This window comes from Periplaneta americana, chromosome 7 (assembly GCF_040183065.1).
Source record: "Periplaneta americana isolate PAMFEO1 chromosome 7, P.americana_PAMFEO1_priV1, whole genome shotgun sequence".
Classification (NCBI taxonomy): Eukaryota; Metazoa; Arthropoda; class Insecta; order Blattodea; family Blattidae; genus Periplaneta; species Periplaneta americana.
The window spans coordinates 35,030,924-35,049,154 of NC_091123.1; the positions used below are offsets into that span (position 1 = coordinate 35,030,924).

Consider the following 18,231-nt stretch of genomic DNA (forward strand, 5'->3'; position numbering starts at 1 on the left):
AATTCTTTATAGACTAGAGTTCCCAGACATACTGAAAAAAAATAAGGGACTCTTATCAGTTATCACTGAGTTAAATTTAGTATGCGCACCCATCAAATATGCCAATCTTTCAAAGTGTGTATGTAGTAAAGTTTATTACACAAACACGTTACTAACTAAGGGTAAGAAAACAAAGAGCAAACAAAACTGTTAGGGGGCATATTTGCATTAAGTTTAAACTTCTTTATGTAAGTTGCCTTCAAATTGTTTTTACTAAGTTATTACAGAAATCCATGTATTGTGGGTCCCTATCACCACGGCATGGCGCGTCCTCAGGTTGCGGATAGAGGAGACGGCCTCCAGAAATGGAGGGTAGCTGCGAATATATGGAATAAGCAGTCGTGGACAGCCGATAAGGGTGGTCCTCCAGCTTGGGGGTTGGGCGAAGGGCTAACAACCCATCACCGTAAAAAACAGCTTGTTACGAAACCTAACAATAAGGCTCGGGATGGCACTGAAACTAAGGCACGACCACAGCAAAGGAATAAGGTTATAAGATTTGGTCGGATGACGTGAATATATTAGGAGAAAATCCACAAACGATTAGGGAAAACGCGGAAATTCTACTTGAAGGAAGTAAAACGAAAGGGTTGGAAGTAAATCCCCAAAAAACACTAAGTATATGATTATGTCTCATTACCAGATTATAGTAAGAAATGGAATTATAAAAATTGGAGATTTATCCTTTCAAGAGATGGAAAAATTGAAATATATTGGAGCAACAGTAACAAATATAAATGACACTCGGGAGGAAATTAAACGCAGAATAAATATGGGAAGTGCCTGTTATTATTCGGTTGAGAAGCTTTTGTCATCTAGTCTGCTGTCAAAAATTCCGAAAGTTGGAATTTATAAAACAGTTATATTACCGGTTGTTCTGTACGGTTGTGAAACTTGGACTGTCACTTTGAGAGAGGAACAGAGATTAAGGGTATTTGAGAATAAAGTTCTTAGGAAAGTATTTGTGGCTAAGTGGGATGAAGTTACAGGAGAATGGAGAAAGTTACACAACGCGGAACTGCAGGCATTGTATTCTTCACCTGACATAATTAGGAACATTAAATCCAAACGTTTGCGATGGGCAGGGCATGTAGCACGTATGGGCGAATCCAGAAGTGCATATAGAGTGTTAGTTGGGAGACTGGAGGGAAAAAGACCTTTGGGGAGGCCAACACGTAGATGGGAGGATAATATAAAAATGGATTTGAGAGAGGTGGGATATGATGATAGAGAATAGATTAATCTTGCACAGGATAGGGCCGATGGTGGGCTTATGTGAGGGTGGCAATGAACCTCCAGGTTTCTTATAAGCCATTTGTAAGTAAGTAAGTGTTAATTTTATTTCTCAGTGATTAAAGCTAGAGTGATGAAACTTGGCATATTTATTCATTAATATCTCTGTTGTGAAATGGAGCACTTGATTGGGTGTATTCAGCATAGTTTTATTGCTATAGAATTATACGTAAAAGAGTATATATATTTTTATTAATGTTTGAACACTGAAGAAATAATTCTTTTTTTTACAAATGAACAAATTAGAGTAGGGCATTACTAATGCTCCATTGCAAAAGATGCAGTGTTAGCTTTAAGAAAAAATTACATTGAAAATATTATATATATATATATATATATATATATATATATATATATATATATATATTTTAGAAATAGGATTTTCACTAAGAAAAAAAAACTATGGTTAATTTTTTAAGTTTTTATTAGAAAAGATTAAAATATTCAGTAAAAATTTCAATTCTCTAGATTTGAGTAGCGCATCGTCATAACTAACTATTAGTTCAGTTATTCAATATCACATCCAGAATATAAACCATAATAGCTGCAGAGAGAGAGCGAGAAAGACAGAGTCGGAAATGAAGAGACTGAGAGGGAAAGAGAAAAGAGTGGAGAGAAAAGGAGGAAGAGAGAAAGAGAAGAAGGCGACGAGAGATAGAAGATAGAGTGGAGGAGAGAAAGAAGGATAGGAAAAGGAAAGGAGAGGAAGCAGAGGTAGGAGATAAAGCAGAGAGAAGAAAAGAGAGAGAGAGAGAGTAGAGGAGACACGAAGTTCATCTAAAGTCGCGTATCTACGGACTGAAGGTACTACACCTCTCGCGGCAGCCTCGCTTGTTGTTTGCCTCGCGGTTTTGTTCTTTTGGTAGCGAGACAAGAACGTGAAGCAGCGTGTCACCAGTTTGTGCGCGGCAATCGAGGCAGTTAACATTGTGTTTCGTGATGGCATCTTTAACGAACAACAGTCCACAGAGAGCGAGTTAATCGCTGCGAGAAACCTTTGATAGCAATCCAGAAACCAACTGGAATTGGCTCGCACTATTGCGGGGCAAGGTATCCACTAAGCGGCAGCATCGTTTCGCGGTGCTACACTTCTGTTTCATCACTTCGAGTGATGTCAGAGTAAACCTCTCAAGTCAAAACGTTACAATTTTTCTCTCTTCTACCCCGAATATATAAGTTTTGCAACAAAATGTTAAGTTCTCTCATAACATCATCATTTCTTTGATAGTATGCGCTATTATGTCCTGTAATTCGTCTACAAAACCTCATTTCGGCTACTTGCAATAGTTTTCTTTTTTGTGACCCGTCATTCACTTCCACATGCCACTTTTGATACCACCATACATTTATAATATAATTTTAATTGTGACAATTTTTATCGTCATTTTAAAAACCTGTTAATTGTGCAGAAGATATAGTTAAAACTAGTGTTCTGGGATTTAACCCATTAATCTAATCGATTAATCGATAAATTTCTGTTCTAAGATTAATGGATCAAAAATATTTAATCGAATAATCGAGTCGATTAAAATTAATCGGTTGTAGTTGATATTAATTATAATTTTGTTAATACAAACTCATATTAAAAATTCCGATAATATTTCTCTCTCGGAAATTGCTTACTTGAAAATACAGGAGTACTGTTATCTTCTAACTGTACACCAGATAGAATAGAGAAAATCTTACGCACAAACACTTAAGAAAGAGACGGAAATATGAGGACAGTGACCTAGTCTAACTCTATTGAAAGTTGAAACACAATGCGAAACCCTTATTAAACTTTATAGATTTCCAAGAAAACTTCGACCTTGTTGTCAGCTCATCTTCCTACCTTATGAAATACATACTTTTCTTGGATTCGTCCCCCTCATCCCTTATAAAATAGCCACGTCTACACTGTGTGCAAGTGAGAGCGTAACTACCTTCTTCTCTTTCTAAAATCTGTTAATTCGATTACAATAGGGACGAGTGTTCTGTTTCGACCGCTGTAGTTTTGTAGTTGCAGTTTCTGTGTTCAGTTTGTGTATGAGGATTGTGTGTTTAGTTTGATAAAGAAAATAAATCAGTTTTCTGTGGTTTGTGAAAAGTGTAAACTCCATTATGTCATATGAGAATTTGAGAGGTAAACTCGGTGAAACGTTTGGATTTAAATTGAACCATCGTGGAGAAGTGCTTGACAGAAAAAAGTTTTTTCATGTTCAGTGATGCAGGAAACATTGTTACTAAACGTAGAGCGGCACTTAATTCGGAGCATGTGAATGCACTCACATGTTTGAAATCTAGGTATTAACTAGGTGAGTCTTCATACTTTTTATTATTTATGTTTTTCTAAAAAATTCCCGGAGAAATTGACACAATAAATTATAAGTCTCATAATAAATATGTTAGTAAGTAATTAAAATAATTGTTTGGTAATATAAAAATAAAATATATATACAGATATATAACATTTAATATTTATGCTTATCACCGAACACAAGTTAAATTTAACAATAATTTGTGTTACAGTATATTAAAACATTTTTTCAACTCGATGAAAACTCGATTAATCAAGTAGTTAATCGATTAAATATTTTTATCCATCAACAGGACTAGCTAAAACGTATTATTTTCTAACCAGTATTTCTTTCTCTTGGACATATAAATAACTGAATGATTGAGTTTGTTTTCTAGGTCGATTATTTAGTGTTATTTTGGTTTTATAAGTTATTTTATGCTCGACCATGCCGAAATGTAGTAATTATACACCTGGTAGCAATCCTTTAATGCATGTTATTAAAGTACACCTATTCATTAAAGTTCAGGTTTTCGATTATTCTCGGATATGCAATCGAAAGATAACTGGAGAAAAGTCACAAAGGCTGGAAATTCAATACTGTCAGAGAAGATTATATTCTGTTACTATAATAATTAGCGTTAATTGTAAATAATATTCAAATAAATTCAATTTGCCATCTCGTTTTTCAATGTCGAATTCAATTTCAAGGTTATATCAAGATTAATGTTTATCTTACCCTCTAGATTATATCAAGGTCGTCGACATTCGTTTCCCGGAAAAAATCAATACTTTCGCGTCTGCGCACATCTCACAATTTACGAGATATTGCACAAGGTCAGTTCCGCTGCCCAGTCAGATAAGAATAACATGAATACTTATGAATAATTTCAAGTTAGAAATATGGTCGAGCATAAAAAGTCGTATGAAACTTGCCTATAATGGTAATTAAGACGCTCGTACGAAAATTATGAAACGAGCGCAAGCGAGTTTCATAAACATCCTCGCGTCTTAATTACTACCATTATAGGCTCGTTGCATAATGTACTATTCCACTCTAACAAAAGAATTTATGTAATTTTGAAGGTAAAGTACGGTACTGAAGAGAACATAAGATCATAATAGTGAAGAATCAATAACCTGGAAATTTATACACGAACTCTAAATATTTACCGGGAATAATGATCGATGGAATGCCTAAGTAAGCACAAAGCCTGTTCGCTCGGATGAAAAAAAAAAAAAAAAAATGGTTGCTGGAAACAAAACTGAGCGGACAGGAAGTATTACCTTGGACGCGGTCGGCTCTCGATTTGCTGGGGGGCACTGTCTCTCGACTCTCCAGGACCGGAGCTTTCTGCGGCTTGTCTCCTTCCACGCTCTCTTCGTTGCTGCGCCAGTAAACAGTTGCAATCGTCGCCAGACATTTCAGTTTCATGTCGCCTTTAAGAAAATGTTTGGGCTTCACTCGAAACTCCAAACCCAGGATAGCCGTCTCCAATCCTTCTCTTCCAGTGTAGACGATCTCAGGACCTCGCAGATAACTACTGTTTGCCTGTGTAAAAAATTACATTTAATTATTAAGAAAACATTTATATCATAATATTTAAAACAGTCTAAAATTGTTACCATAGTGATAAAGTCTCTAATTTTTAATGTTTTACTTCACATTCAACTTCAATCGAAGAGGAACGGGGGAGAGAAAACATAATAAAAGTCATTCGAGAGAGCGTACTTGCTAGGAAATTGGAGCTGCGGATGAGAAGGTAGACTATACGAGCTTCACAGTAGGCTATTTGTATTGTCATATCTACCTTTCAGTTCCCCAAACTGTATTTAATTATTAGGCCCTTATTAAAACGCTAGGATATTTTTCGTATGTTTGAAATCAAGTCTACATTGAATCGTCATATCTACCTTTCAGTTCCCCAATCTGTATTTAATTATTAGGCCCTTATTAAAACGCTAGGATATTTTTCGTATGTTTGAAATCAAGTGTACATTGAATCGTCATATCTACCTTTCAGTTCCCCAATCTGTATTTAATTATTAGGCCCTTATTAAAACGCTAGGATATTTTTCGTATGTTTGAAATCAAGTGTACATTGAATCGTCATAGCTACCTTTTAGTTCTCCAATCTGTATTTAATTATTAGGCCCTTATAAAACGCTAGGATATTTTTCGTATGTTTGAAATCAAGTGTACATTGAATCGTCATATCTACCTTTCAGTTCCCCAATCTGTATTTAATTATTAGGCCCTTATTAAAACGCTAGGATATTTTTCGTATGTTTGAAATCAAGTGTACATTGAATCGTCATATCTACCTTTCAGTTTCCCAATCTGTATTTAATTATTAGGCCCTTATAAAACGCTAGGATATTTTTCGTATGTTTGAAATCAAGTGTACATTGAATCGTCATATCTACCTTTCAGTTCCCCAATCTGTATTTAATTATTAGGCCCTTATTAAAACGCTAGGATATTTTTCGTATGTTTGAAATCAAGTGTACATTGAATCGTCATATCTACCTTTCAGTTCCCCAATCTGTATTTAATTATTAGGCCCTTATAAAACGCTAGGATATTTTTCGTATGTTTGAAATCAAGTGTACATTGAATCGTCATATCTACCTTTCAGTTCCCCAATCTGTATTTAATTATTAGGCCCTTATTAAAACGCTAGGATATTTTTCGTATGTTTGAAATCAAGTGTACATTGAATCGTCATATCTACCTTTCAGTTCCCCAATCTGTATTTAATTATTAGGCCCTTATAAAACGCTAGGATATTTTTCGTATGTTTGAAATCAAGTGTACATTGAATCGTCATATCTACCTTTCAGTTCCCCAATCTGTATTTAATTATTAGGCCCTTATTAAAACGCTAGGATATTTTTCGTATGTTTGAGATCAAGTGTACAATCTCAAGTAAAAAATATTAACGCTTTATTACACGTTATGTTTTATGTTTCTTAGGAATGAAAATTTATTTGAGAATTTTTTTATATTTATATAACCATAGATAATATCTAATAATAGAACCAGAACATTTTGATAACTATGACACTGTTATCAAAATGTATGTAGCACGTATGGACGAATCCAGAAATGATATAGAGTGTTAGTTGGGAGACCGGAGGGAAAAAAACCCTTGGGGAGGCCGAGACGTAGATGGGAAGATAATATTAAAATGGATTTGAGGGAGGTGGGACATGATTATAGAGACTGGATTAATCTTGCTCAGGATAGGGTCCAATGGCGGGCTTATGTGAGGGCGGCAATGAACCTCCGGGTTCCTTAAAGTAAGTAAGTATGATACTGTTTTGTTTTCTCTAATGTTATTTATTTCAATGATGTACTGTATATTATTCAATGTTACGAAATCTTTCCACGCCGACCAATGATATTTCAAGAATGATCAGCAAGACTCGAAGCGCACGAGAGTTACGAGACGAGACTCGAAAGACAAATGCAAAGAACACAGCGAGCGAGAGCGGCAGTTAGTTTTGTTCATCTCTAATATGCATTGTTAGGCGAATAACCTATGTAAATATTAATTTTTGCTGCTACAGAATTATCTGTTATGGTTACCATTTGTAATCTGATGAATTAATATACAGGGTGTTTCCGGGCTGGTGTTACTAACTTTCAGGGATGATGGGGAAAGGCACATGTATCAATTTGAGATATGCAATCTTGGTCTTGAAGTGATCGAGTCGAAAGTTATAAGCAAAAATAGTTGTGTGGAAATGAAATTGTAATTTGGCACTACGTGCCCTCCTTCCTTTAACCTTTGGAACATTCGTGGAAAGATGGTATGGGCCGGATGTCTCCTACGTGGGTACTTGTCCCGATACAATCTGTGAGCTTGTCTACTGCTCCCATTGGCTCATCCGTATTCGAAAATCAAGTCTGCATATTCCGCTCTCGTGTACTCCTCCGTTTCACAAGGACTGATCGACTGGACACTGCAACTTATAGAATACACTGCTGTCTACAGACGTGCATATCAGGACCGACCATGTCCGTTACACATTAGGCTATGTGCATTGCTTTAGTGTAGTTTCGTGTCTCCACCCCTCAGACAACGCACTGAACGGAATACTGTAGGCAGACAACGTAAACAACGTCAGATGAATAAAGTATGTGTAAGATGTACAGACAAATACACATAAATAAGGTGTACAGAGGAATAAAATTATTTCATTTCCACACAATTATTTTTGCTTATAACTTTCGACTCAGTCATTTCCGGACCAGGGTCCCTTATCTCAAATTGATACATGTGCCCTTCCCCATCATCCCTGAAAGTTAGTAACATCAGCCCGGAAACACTCTGTATATGTCAATATATATGTCAAACATGGAGTAAGACCAATAAGGGAAAGAATCAAAGGAGAAAGATTCTATCCGGTGTGGTAGGTTGAACTTCGCGTACCTCAGTGATTAGAATGCTCAGTGCATAGAACTGGGAGTTCCGGGTTCGATCCTCGGTGCCGGAGCGAATGTTTTCCATTAATAACAAATGGTAACCGTAACAGATAATATTCTGTAGGACCAAAAATTAATCTTTACACAGTTCGTAAAGTTGATGTAATATACATAAGTAGGCTTCGTATTCCAGCTACCTAAGGACTGAAGTTAAAGACACATTGGGTATATAGTACGCCGAACACAGGTTATGCAACGGATGATATAAACAAACAGGTCGTCGCTGCGTATTCGTCGAGTACAGTCAACTCCAGACATTCTGAAGCTATACTAGTAAATTCATACTTGAACTGTGACGTTCATTTTTGTCGTGATCTTTGCAGTGAATAATAATGTGCATTTGTAAATTACGGAACTTGAAATGCTTTTATATTGTAAGAAATTCTTTAAATGGTACATGATGTTATTGGTGTATGATGTAGTACAAGATATTCCTATTGTCCGATATTTTTTCGTGTTTTATTAGAATATTGCATGTCGCTCATCACTGAAAACCCACTAATTTTCTATGTACTTCAGTAGAAATTCTCTAAAATTTAGATTATTTAATTTATTAATTGGGATGTAGGCACTGAACATCATGGCAGGGTACACAAATCCATGCTAAACGTCGAATTAATAATTTCATAATTTTCAGATTGTGATGGTATTGGTTCTTTTGATTACGTTCAACACACTTTCTGTGTTCTGTATTGCAGTGTCTTTCAGTGCACTATTTTTGTCACTTTGGCGTTTATTTTACACAATTTATATGTAATGTTGTCTACATATTGACAGTGAAGATTTTAGTTCAAATATCCTCAACTATGCCCTGCAATATTACACGCTTGAACATCCTACTTAAGCCATTTTACCTCTGCATTGAACCTTCATTCAGCCACAAAGATGCAGTTATTTAAATAAGTGATCGATAAGACTACTCAATATGACTGCGTCCCGATTTTGACTTTCTAGAGCAGTGGTCGTCAGCACTCGCTGAAATGTGCAAAGGTACGCGGTGCTGTCCCGTGTGCACCGTCGTGCAACAGGGAGAGATAGAGAGCATACCCGCTAGCAGCTACGGAGTGCACCCTAGTGCACAGCGCTTTCCACGGGTAGGAGAGTCTAGCCCCAGCGTGCTCTGTGCTGACGACCCCTGTTCTAGAGGAAGAGGGCAGAGGATGTCTAAATATTTTGTATACGAACGTACCTGTACCTACGCTGTGACGTCACACATATTTCGGATCAGGCAACTTCTTTCCAGTTTAGAGGTAGCTGAAATACGAAGCCTATATATAAGTCTGGACACAGAAAGAAAAAAGAAGTCGGCCTGAAGAATAGGGAGCAGGGACGAATTAAACAGTCAAAACCGTGAAGAAGAATAAGAAGAAAACGCTCACACAGTAGTATCAAGTAACGTAATTCGCAAGATTAACGCTATTGCATTAAGGCAGACTTCGTGCTGTAAAAATTCAACAGACATTCATTCCACGTTGTTCAAAGTTTGTGATAACAGTTGAGGGAAGCGCTATTCTAAGATGACTGTCTCATTCTGGTGTAAGTGCGCGAGATGACCTCGAGTTAGGAAGCTCAAAGACAGCCATAAACGAGAGAACTGTCACTATGTAACTCAGTCTCAGAGAGTCGAATAAAACGTGAGGAGATTGCAGCTCGTTGGGGAGTAGACGGGTTTAATGATCTTCCACAATACTGTAAGGAAAAGCTTGAGAAGAGTGGAAACCACTTCCAAATATGACTATAAAGTCATAATATGAGTTTCTCCATTTCATAATGCTGAGTAGAAGTACGTTGTGCACTTGTTTGGACATGACCTGTGCGAAAGCGATCTATAATAAATAGGGAAGGGTAATTATAACTTCTAAACTGTCCATTCTTATTTAACACGCTTGTTTATTTTATTTTTAGTAGATTATTTTACGACACTTTATCAACATTTTAGGTTATTTAGCGTCTGAATGAGATGAAGGTGATAACGCCGGTGAAATGGGTCCGGGGACCAACACCGAAAGTTACCCAGCATTTAGCCTACTCATATAGGATATTTTCATTTTGTTGGTAGTTTTAACCGATAAGCAGAAATACAATAAGTTTGGAATGAATGGGTCCGTCTATTGCTTATCTTACAATGTAGTATTAATATGTTACATTTTACTGATGAACGTTTCCGACATATTTACGCCATCTTAAGATCTTAAAAAGTTGTCTTTATACATGCTTAATATTATGCCACAATGGTTAAATGTAACACATAAATAAAAACAACGAAATCATAATTATACTATTTGTACGGCGATCTTGTGATTACTGTGTCCACAATCAGCTGTCGATTGTACAATGCCACTTCATAATATGTTAAAACACAAAACACTAGTTGAATGGAACAGATTAAAACAGATCTATAAAACATTAACATTAGCAGATGATACTTGATAAAATTCATATAAGACGGATGTCGTTCATTTTGTTTACATGTTCTGATAAAACAAATTAAACACAATTGGATATCTGTGCTATGTGATACAGCCAAACAATCCACCACATAGCACAGATATCCAATTGTGTTTAATTTGTTTTATCAGGATATGTAAAGAAAATGAACGACGAAAACGACATCCGTCTTATATGATTTTTGTCAAGTGGCATCTGCTAATGTTTAACGTTAATGTTTTATAGATCTGTTTTAATCTGTTCCATTCAACTAGTGTTTTGTGTTTTAACATATTATGAAATGACATTGTACAATCAACATCTGATTGTGGACACAGTAATCACAAGTTCGCCTTAAAAATAGTGTAATTATGATTTCGTTGTTAGTTATGTATTGCATTCAATCTATGTGACATAATATTAAGTATGTATATAGACAACTTTTTGAGATCTGAAGATGGAATCAATATGCCGAAAACGTTCATCAATAAAATGTAACATATTAATACTACATTGTAAGATAAGCAATAGACGGCCCCATTCTTTCCAAACCTACTCATATTGGGTTGAGGGAAAACCTCGGAAAAAAAGCGGAATAAAATGAGAAAAAGAAAAATACGAGTTGGAGAAGGAGAATAATAGGAGAAGAAGGGGAATACAAGAAGAACAAGGAGAATGTAAGGAGAACAAAACTACAAGGAGAACGACGGGAAGAGAAGAAGACTAGGGGACATACAAGAAGAGTAATGGGAATAAAAGTAGGACAAGAGAAAGAGGAGGACATGGGAAATACAGAGGGAACAATGCAAAAACAGAAGAGCAAGGGGAATACGGGAGCAAATGAAGTTTGTTTTTAATGTGACGGTCAATTTCAAAGTTACACCGCACCATACCTAGTGAGGAAGAAAATACAGTTCTACGTCAGAAGTCCAAAGGTACATGTTTCCTGAATCCTGAGTAACCCACCATGGCTTTTCCCATCGTTTTAGGACATGGGTGGCATTTAGTAGTTCGTGAACCGGAAGTGCTTCGAAATTTCCCTCCAAAGCCAAGAAATGGGACTGTGATTTACAGTGCCGGTCTTTTCATATCAGTCGTTCTGTACCGTACAAATCAAAACATTTGAAGGAGTCAGAAGCAAAGGAGTATAAGAGCACTTTAGTTAGTTTTGAGAAAATGTGATTGAAACTGTTTAAGCTTTTGTAAATTACGTGAAGTTTTAATAATAATAATAATAATAATAATAATAATAATAATAATAATAATGGTTTATTTAACCTGGTAGAGTTAAGGCTACGCCTTCTCTAACACTTAACTAGGAGTAAAACCGCGATACAAAAAACACTACAAGTTTACAAAGTAAAGTACACTACAATTTTACACACAAAACTGAAGTAGATAATCATAATATGATGTAAACAACAAGTCAGTAGAAATCAGGCATAATATATAATATATAGTAGAAAGAAAGGAAAACGGATAATAAAAATGTGAACAGTACGTCAACATAAATGAAACATACAACGTATAAAAATATAAGACAATAATAATAATAATAATAATAATAATAATAATAATAATAATAATAATAATAATAATAATAATAATAAAATAGTGAAGTACAAAGTATACAATGAACAGAATATTTTTAGGTAACCTACACACAGTAAAGAAAATTATGATTATATAAGCCTATAGCTCAACTTATCACATTATAGATATACCATTATCGAGAAATATGAAAACAAGAATATAAAATAAGACATGACTAGAATATAAAATAAAATGTAGTGAATACGTGGAAACATGCAATACAACACTTGTCATAACAGTAAGTTAGCTTGGCAACTCTTCATAAGATAATTTTCTAACTTGGATTTGAAAGATTTCAAGGTTCGGCAGCCCTTGATTTCAGGCGGCAGAGAGTTCCAGTGACGAGAAGTAGCAACAGTGAAAGATGATGAATACAGAGATCTGGTTAAAAGATATATTCTTTTGCCACTATGAAACGACTGATTACTATGATTTTCTACGATCGTTCAAATTTTAAATGTTCGCTCACGATAATCTACAAGAAATAATATATCAGATTTTGTGTTAGAGAAACAGAATGCTGAATTATTTTACTGTTATTTGAAGTAGTTAACGATGAAAACAGTTAATGGATTTGAAAAGTCAGTTGGAAGAAACAGCGTCTACAGAAATGGACAAAAACGCAAAATACCGATAATATAGTCCTTACAAATTAGCGTTAGATTTTATCTTTTTAGATCGCTCAGGCTCTCGTAAGGTATGCATGTCCATGTCTAAAACAATTCATCGAAACTTCTATAAGTGAAAGTAGCTGGAAAAATCTTCAGAATAACTACATGATTTTAAAAGAATTAAACACTTCAGACGTAGTACTATCAGACGTTTTAGTGTTTCAAACTGAGTGTATTTAAAAAAAGTGGAAAGTAATTTGGTTCTCAATTTTAAGCTCGAATTAATATCAGTGCAAAATAATGTTTCTCTTTTTGTTAAAATTGAAACTTCACGGAATTTACGAAAGCTTAAATTACATTTTCTCAAAAGTAACTAAAGTTCACTCATACCCGTTTGCTTCTTACCCCCTCAATTGTTTTGATTTGTACGGTAGAGAACGACATATACGAAGAGATCAGCATTGTAAATCAGATCTCCATCTCGAAGCACTTTCGGTTCGCGAACCACTAAATGCGCATCCATGTTTTAGGAAAAACGAAAATGTTATACCTGGTAAGGTTTATCTTGTCTCAATAGCAATAAAACCAAGTCCCTTCAAATGAGGGTGGAGATTATAGGAGGGCTGTAAATTTTCAGGATTCCTTTCAAAACCTTGTTATTGTACAGGCTGCCGGAACTCAATTTCTTGAAAGATAAGCTCAGTGACGGACTACACAGTGCGAAGAGAGATAGTTTGTTATTTTATTTTGCGCTACAGAATGTATCAACTAGTCCCTTCCGCCACTGGATGGACGGGCGGCATCGCTCCACTCCCCCATCACCATAACAACACAGACGAAGTAAGACATATCTCCTTTCTCTCTCTTTTCACAGTGAGACAAGACACACACAGACTTTAGTTACATTCGCATAACGCCTAGCTCTATAAGCAACTTGCAGTACAAAGGAGTCAGAGAAGTTGCCGCGACAGTGAGGCGTACTGAGATTTGAAACTTTTTCCTTCTCGTAAAAGTTACACACTTCAGACAACAGTGAAGATTTACTCTCACCTGTTCCCCGTTAATGAACCACATAAGCTGCGCCGCTGGCTTAGAGCGCCCCGACGTGCAGTTGACACGCACCCTGTCTCCGATCTGGTAGCGTGGACGACCGCCCGTGATCCTCGGCCCCTCCTCGGGCAGTGCTGCAACACAACAAGCACTTCACATCAAGTTCAGTGTCTTACAGGTACGTGCAGAGAAGTGGGGGTCAGTGCTTCTACAGAGGTGGGAATGATGAGGATGTGGTAGACTGCGTCCGAAATCATTCTTCTCATAGACCAATGTTACATTGGCTGTAGAGCAACCAGTAGTAATGGAAGCATTAGTAGCCCTCGGAGTACGAGTATGTACTATTTATTGAGGTTTTTTATATAAAGAAATGTGCATCTTTGTTCTAGCAACAAATTTATTATTATTATTATTATTATTATTATTATTAGTAGAAGTAGTAGTAGTAGTTGTAGTAGCGGTTGTAGTAGCAGATATACCAGTGGCGTTAGTAGTAGAGGAGTAGTAGCAGCAGTAGTGGTAGTAGTAGCAGCATTAGTAGTGGTGGTATCAGTAGTAGTACAGGCAGTAACAGTTGTAGTGGTAGTAGTATTAGTAGTGTAGTAGTAGTATTGGTTATAGCAGCACAGGTAGTAGTAGATGTAGTGATAGTAGTATTAGCAGTGTAGTAGTAGCACAGGTAGTAGTACCTGTAGTGGTAGTAGTATTAGCAGTGTAGTAGTAGTAGTAGTGGTATCAGTAGTAGTACAGGTAGTAGTAGTATTAGCAGTGTAGTAGTAGTGGTTGTAGTAGTACAGGTAGTAGTAGCTGTAGTGATAGTAGTATTAGCAGTGTAGTAGTAGCAGTATTAGTAGTAATAGTAGTAGTAGTGGTATCAGTAGTAGTACAGGTAGTAGTAGTATTAGCAGTGTAGTAGTAGTGGTTGTAGTAGTACAGGTAGTAGTAGCAGTAGTGATAGTAGTATTAGCAGTGTAGCAGTAGTAGCAGTATTAGTAGTAATAGTAGTAGTAGTGGTATCAGGAGTAGTACAGGTAGTAGTAGTAGTGGTTGTAGTAGTACAGGTAGTAGTAGCTGTAGTGGTAGTAGTATCAGCAGTATAGTAGTGGGACAGTAGTAGTGAAGGAAGTAGCAGTAGTAGTAATAGTAGTAGTAGTGGTATCAGTAGTAGTACAGGTAGTAGTATTAGTAGTGCAGTAGTAGTAGTTGTAGTAGTACAGGTAGTAGTAGCTGTAGTGATAGTAGTATTAGCAGTGTAGCAGTAGTAGCAGTATTAGTAGTAGTAGTAGTGGTATCAGGAGTAGTACAGGTAGTAGTAGTAGTGGTTGTAGTAGTACAGGTAGTAGTAGCTGTAGTGGTAGTAGTATCAGCAGTATAGTAGTGGGACAGTAGTAGTGAAGGAAGTAGCAGTAGTAGTAATGGTAGCAGTAATAGCAGTAGCGGTAGTGGTATTAGTAGTAGTAGTAGTATCAGTAGTAGTAGTGGTGATATAGTAATAATACTGGTAGTACTAGTATTAGCAGTGTAGTAGCAGTGGTAGTAGTAGCATAGGTAGTAGTAGCAATAGTGGTAGTAGTATTAGCAGTGTAGTAGCACAGTAGTTGTAAAGGAAATAGAAGCTGTAGTAGTAATAGCAGTAGCAGTAATGGTAGCAATAACAGTAACAGTACTTGTAGCAATAGTAGTGGTAATAATAGTAATAGCAGTAGTTGTAGTAGTAGTGACAGTAGTAGTAGTAGTAGTAGTAGTAGTTGTAACAGTAGTAGAGCTAGTAGCAGTAGTAGTAGTGGTAGCAACAGCAGAGATAGTGGTAGCAGTAGCAATAATAGTAGTGATGTAATAATAGTAGTAGTGGTAACAACAGTAATAGCTATGTAGTAGTGGTAATAGTAGTAGCAGCAGTAACAGTAGCAATACTGGTAGTAGTAGTAGTAGTAGTAGTGGCAGTAGTAATGGTAGTAGCAATAACTGAATAAACAAAGCCTTCTTGACTAGTAATCTTCCATAGATTATAGTTGGCACAACTGGTAACAAGAAAACAGTCGATCATAACACACTACTGTTATCTAGCGGAATATTTGTAATGATGAGACGGTACAATTATTCATTTTCAAGACAGTTTAGTATTTTAGTAAGTCAAAAAATGTTTTATTGTATTAGAGTACTTTATTTCTCCTAATCTTTATATACTTTCTTCTAATAGTGTAATAGTTAATTAAATCCCACTCAGTTTTGATTTTCTCTAGATAAATCAAAACCTCTAGTGCTCTAGTGAGATTACTATAGAGAAATTTATCACGCTTTGATGTGAATAAAAAGACTGTAAATTCTGTGGTGTTCGGGTAAAGGGGTATAAGTCATTTTTTTTGTCCAGGTGGAATTTTGTTCCCCAGATGAACACATAAGTTAAATTATACAAGTGGGTATGCAAAAATCAGAGAATACAAGCAGTTGATGTATTTTGTTTGCGTAGAAAATTATTTGTAATAAGCGTTCCAAGTTTAATTTTAATTTATCTCCAAACTCATTTTTATGACTTATCACTCTTTAACCAAACACCACAGAATTACTGACTTTATGTAGTTGTATGTATAATACAGAGTATTAACAAGTATGTGGAAAATCTTTGGGAAATAGACAGAGAACCTAAAAAACAAGCAAAGAAAATCACCTAAATATAATAGTAAGTTTCGCTTTGGACTTGCAGGTAGTTTTCAGTTCATACATGTTTGCTTATTACAATTTATTTTTAAATGTTTGTTTACAAACCCTAAGTATCACTGTACAAAAATTGGATGTTCATTTCAAAGTGTGTCATGACGTCATTGTTGTGAGTCAGCGATTTGAAGCGAGTTTCAGATTTTATGTCAGAGAAGTTGCCTATTAATCAAGGCGTTCAATCTGAACTTGAGAACGTGTACGGTATAACTTGAACGTCGTAGCAACAGATGGCGGTCTGTACGGTCTGTGTGCTACCATAACCTCTTTCGAACTGTGTTTTGCGCGGCCAAGTCGTACGCAGGGTATTTGTTATCATTGGTTGCGTACGGCAACATTCCACAACACAAATCAAATGCTCCGTGTCCATGTTGACCGTCGAAGTTAATGTCAACAAATACTGTACGTAAGTAATCGTCTTAACCCTCTCGCCATATCCCGACAGTAAGAAAAAAACTCACCTCAGTACGTGTTTCCAAACAGTTCACATTCCTGCCACTACAGGCGTTACGGTACGTATCGGTAAGTACTCTTCAGAATGAACGCCGTACTTGCTAGGCAACGTCTCTGGCACATAGGCCTCTGCGGAAGTGTAGGAAGATTGAATTGTCTAGGCTCATCGGCTATCCACACGACGTCATACAGCGAGCCATGACACACTTTGAACTGAACAGGCAGTAGTGCTACGTTGTCAGGCAGCAATAATGAGAAGATTCTCTCTCTTTTATATAAGATGTAATAAATATGACCCCTAATATAAAAACTTAACCACATGAAATAAATAGTACCTGTAATTACAAAAAAAGTGTTTGCTTTCTTTTAAGTTCTTTATTCATTCTCCAAAGGTTTTCTACATATTGGTTAACATTCTGTATACAGTATAACCGTCTTCAAGAGAGACTATACAGTATAGCTATATTATTTCTCTCAGAAGTAAAATAAAAGTCATAAATATTTTCTCTTGAATATAAAGTGTAATATCCCATACAAATTTACAGATAACTTGTGTACAATCTCTTATTTGCATTATATCTATTATCTCCCCTTCTACTGTAAAGAAGTTACTACTATTCTTCTCCCCTCTAGTATATTAAAATAACTTATCATTTCCAGCGATACGGTCCTTGTATGCATTGCAATAATCCAACAAAAGTAACCACTTATTTTAAAAATACCGGAAAAGTAAGTAATAGGGTCCGAGAGTGAGAGGGGAGACATATGCATTCTTCGTGTTTAAAAGAGGTAGAGATTTATAGTGATTTGCGTTACATAAAAATGTGTTTTGACATAAGCAGGGGGGAGTAAGAGGCTTGTGTGCTACAGGCCAGAAGGAATAAATTGTAAAAGGGGGAGAAATCAACCCCAGCTGTTACTGCGAACCTGGAAGAAGGGCTGCTGTTACAATGGGGAAGTTAAGGTTCTATATCCAGGGGAATCTTCAGCAATTGTAAAAATAGACCACAGCAATACATGTGAAGTTATTTTAACACTTTGCTATATCCAAATTGATTGTGAACTTAACGTACACAATTTAATATCAATATTTAAGTTCGTGTGTCATTTCTTTGTATTTAAAGTAAATTTATTTTGTTCTGTGACAAAAATAAATATTTAAGGGAAAAATTTTGAGAAGGTGCTTAAAACTCGCTCACTTGTTGAACTAATTCAATTATTATTATTATTATTATTATTATTATTATTATTATTATTATTATTATTATTATTATTAACAACTT

At 35.9% G+C, this 18,231-nt stretch overlaps 1 protein-coding gene across 1 annotated transcript in view; it reads right to left on the reverse strand.

The window, feature by feature from the left end:
* LOC138702662 (uncharacterized) overlaps positions 1-18,231 on the reverse strand; it is a 280,511-nt gene that overhangs the window by 16,300 nt on the left and 245,980 nt on the right. The window contains exons 4-5 of the mRNA XM_069829990.1: positions 13,781-13,914; positions 4,895-5,159 (exon numbers count right to left, since the gene is read on the reverse strand). Coding sequence (XP_069686091.1) covers positions 4,895-5,159; positions 13,781-13,914 — 399 coding nt within the window. The remainder of the gene's footprint in view (positions 1-4,894; positions 5,160-13,780; positions 13,915-18,231) is intronic.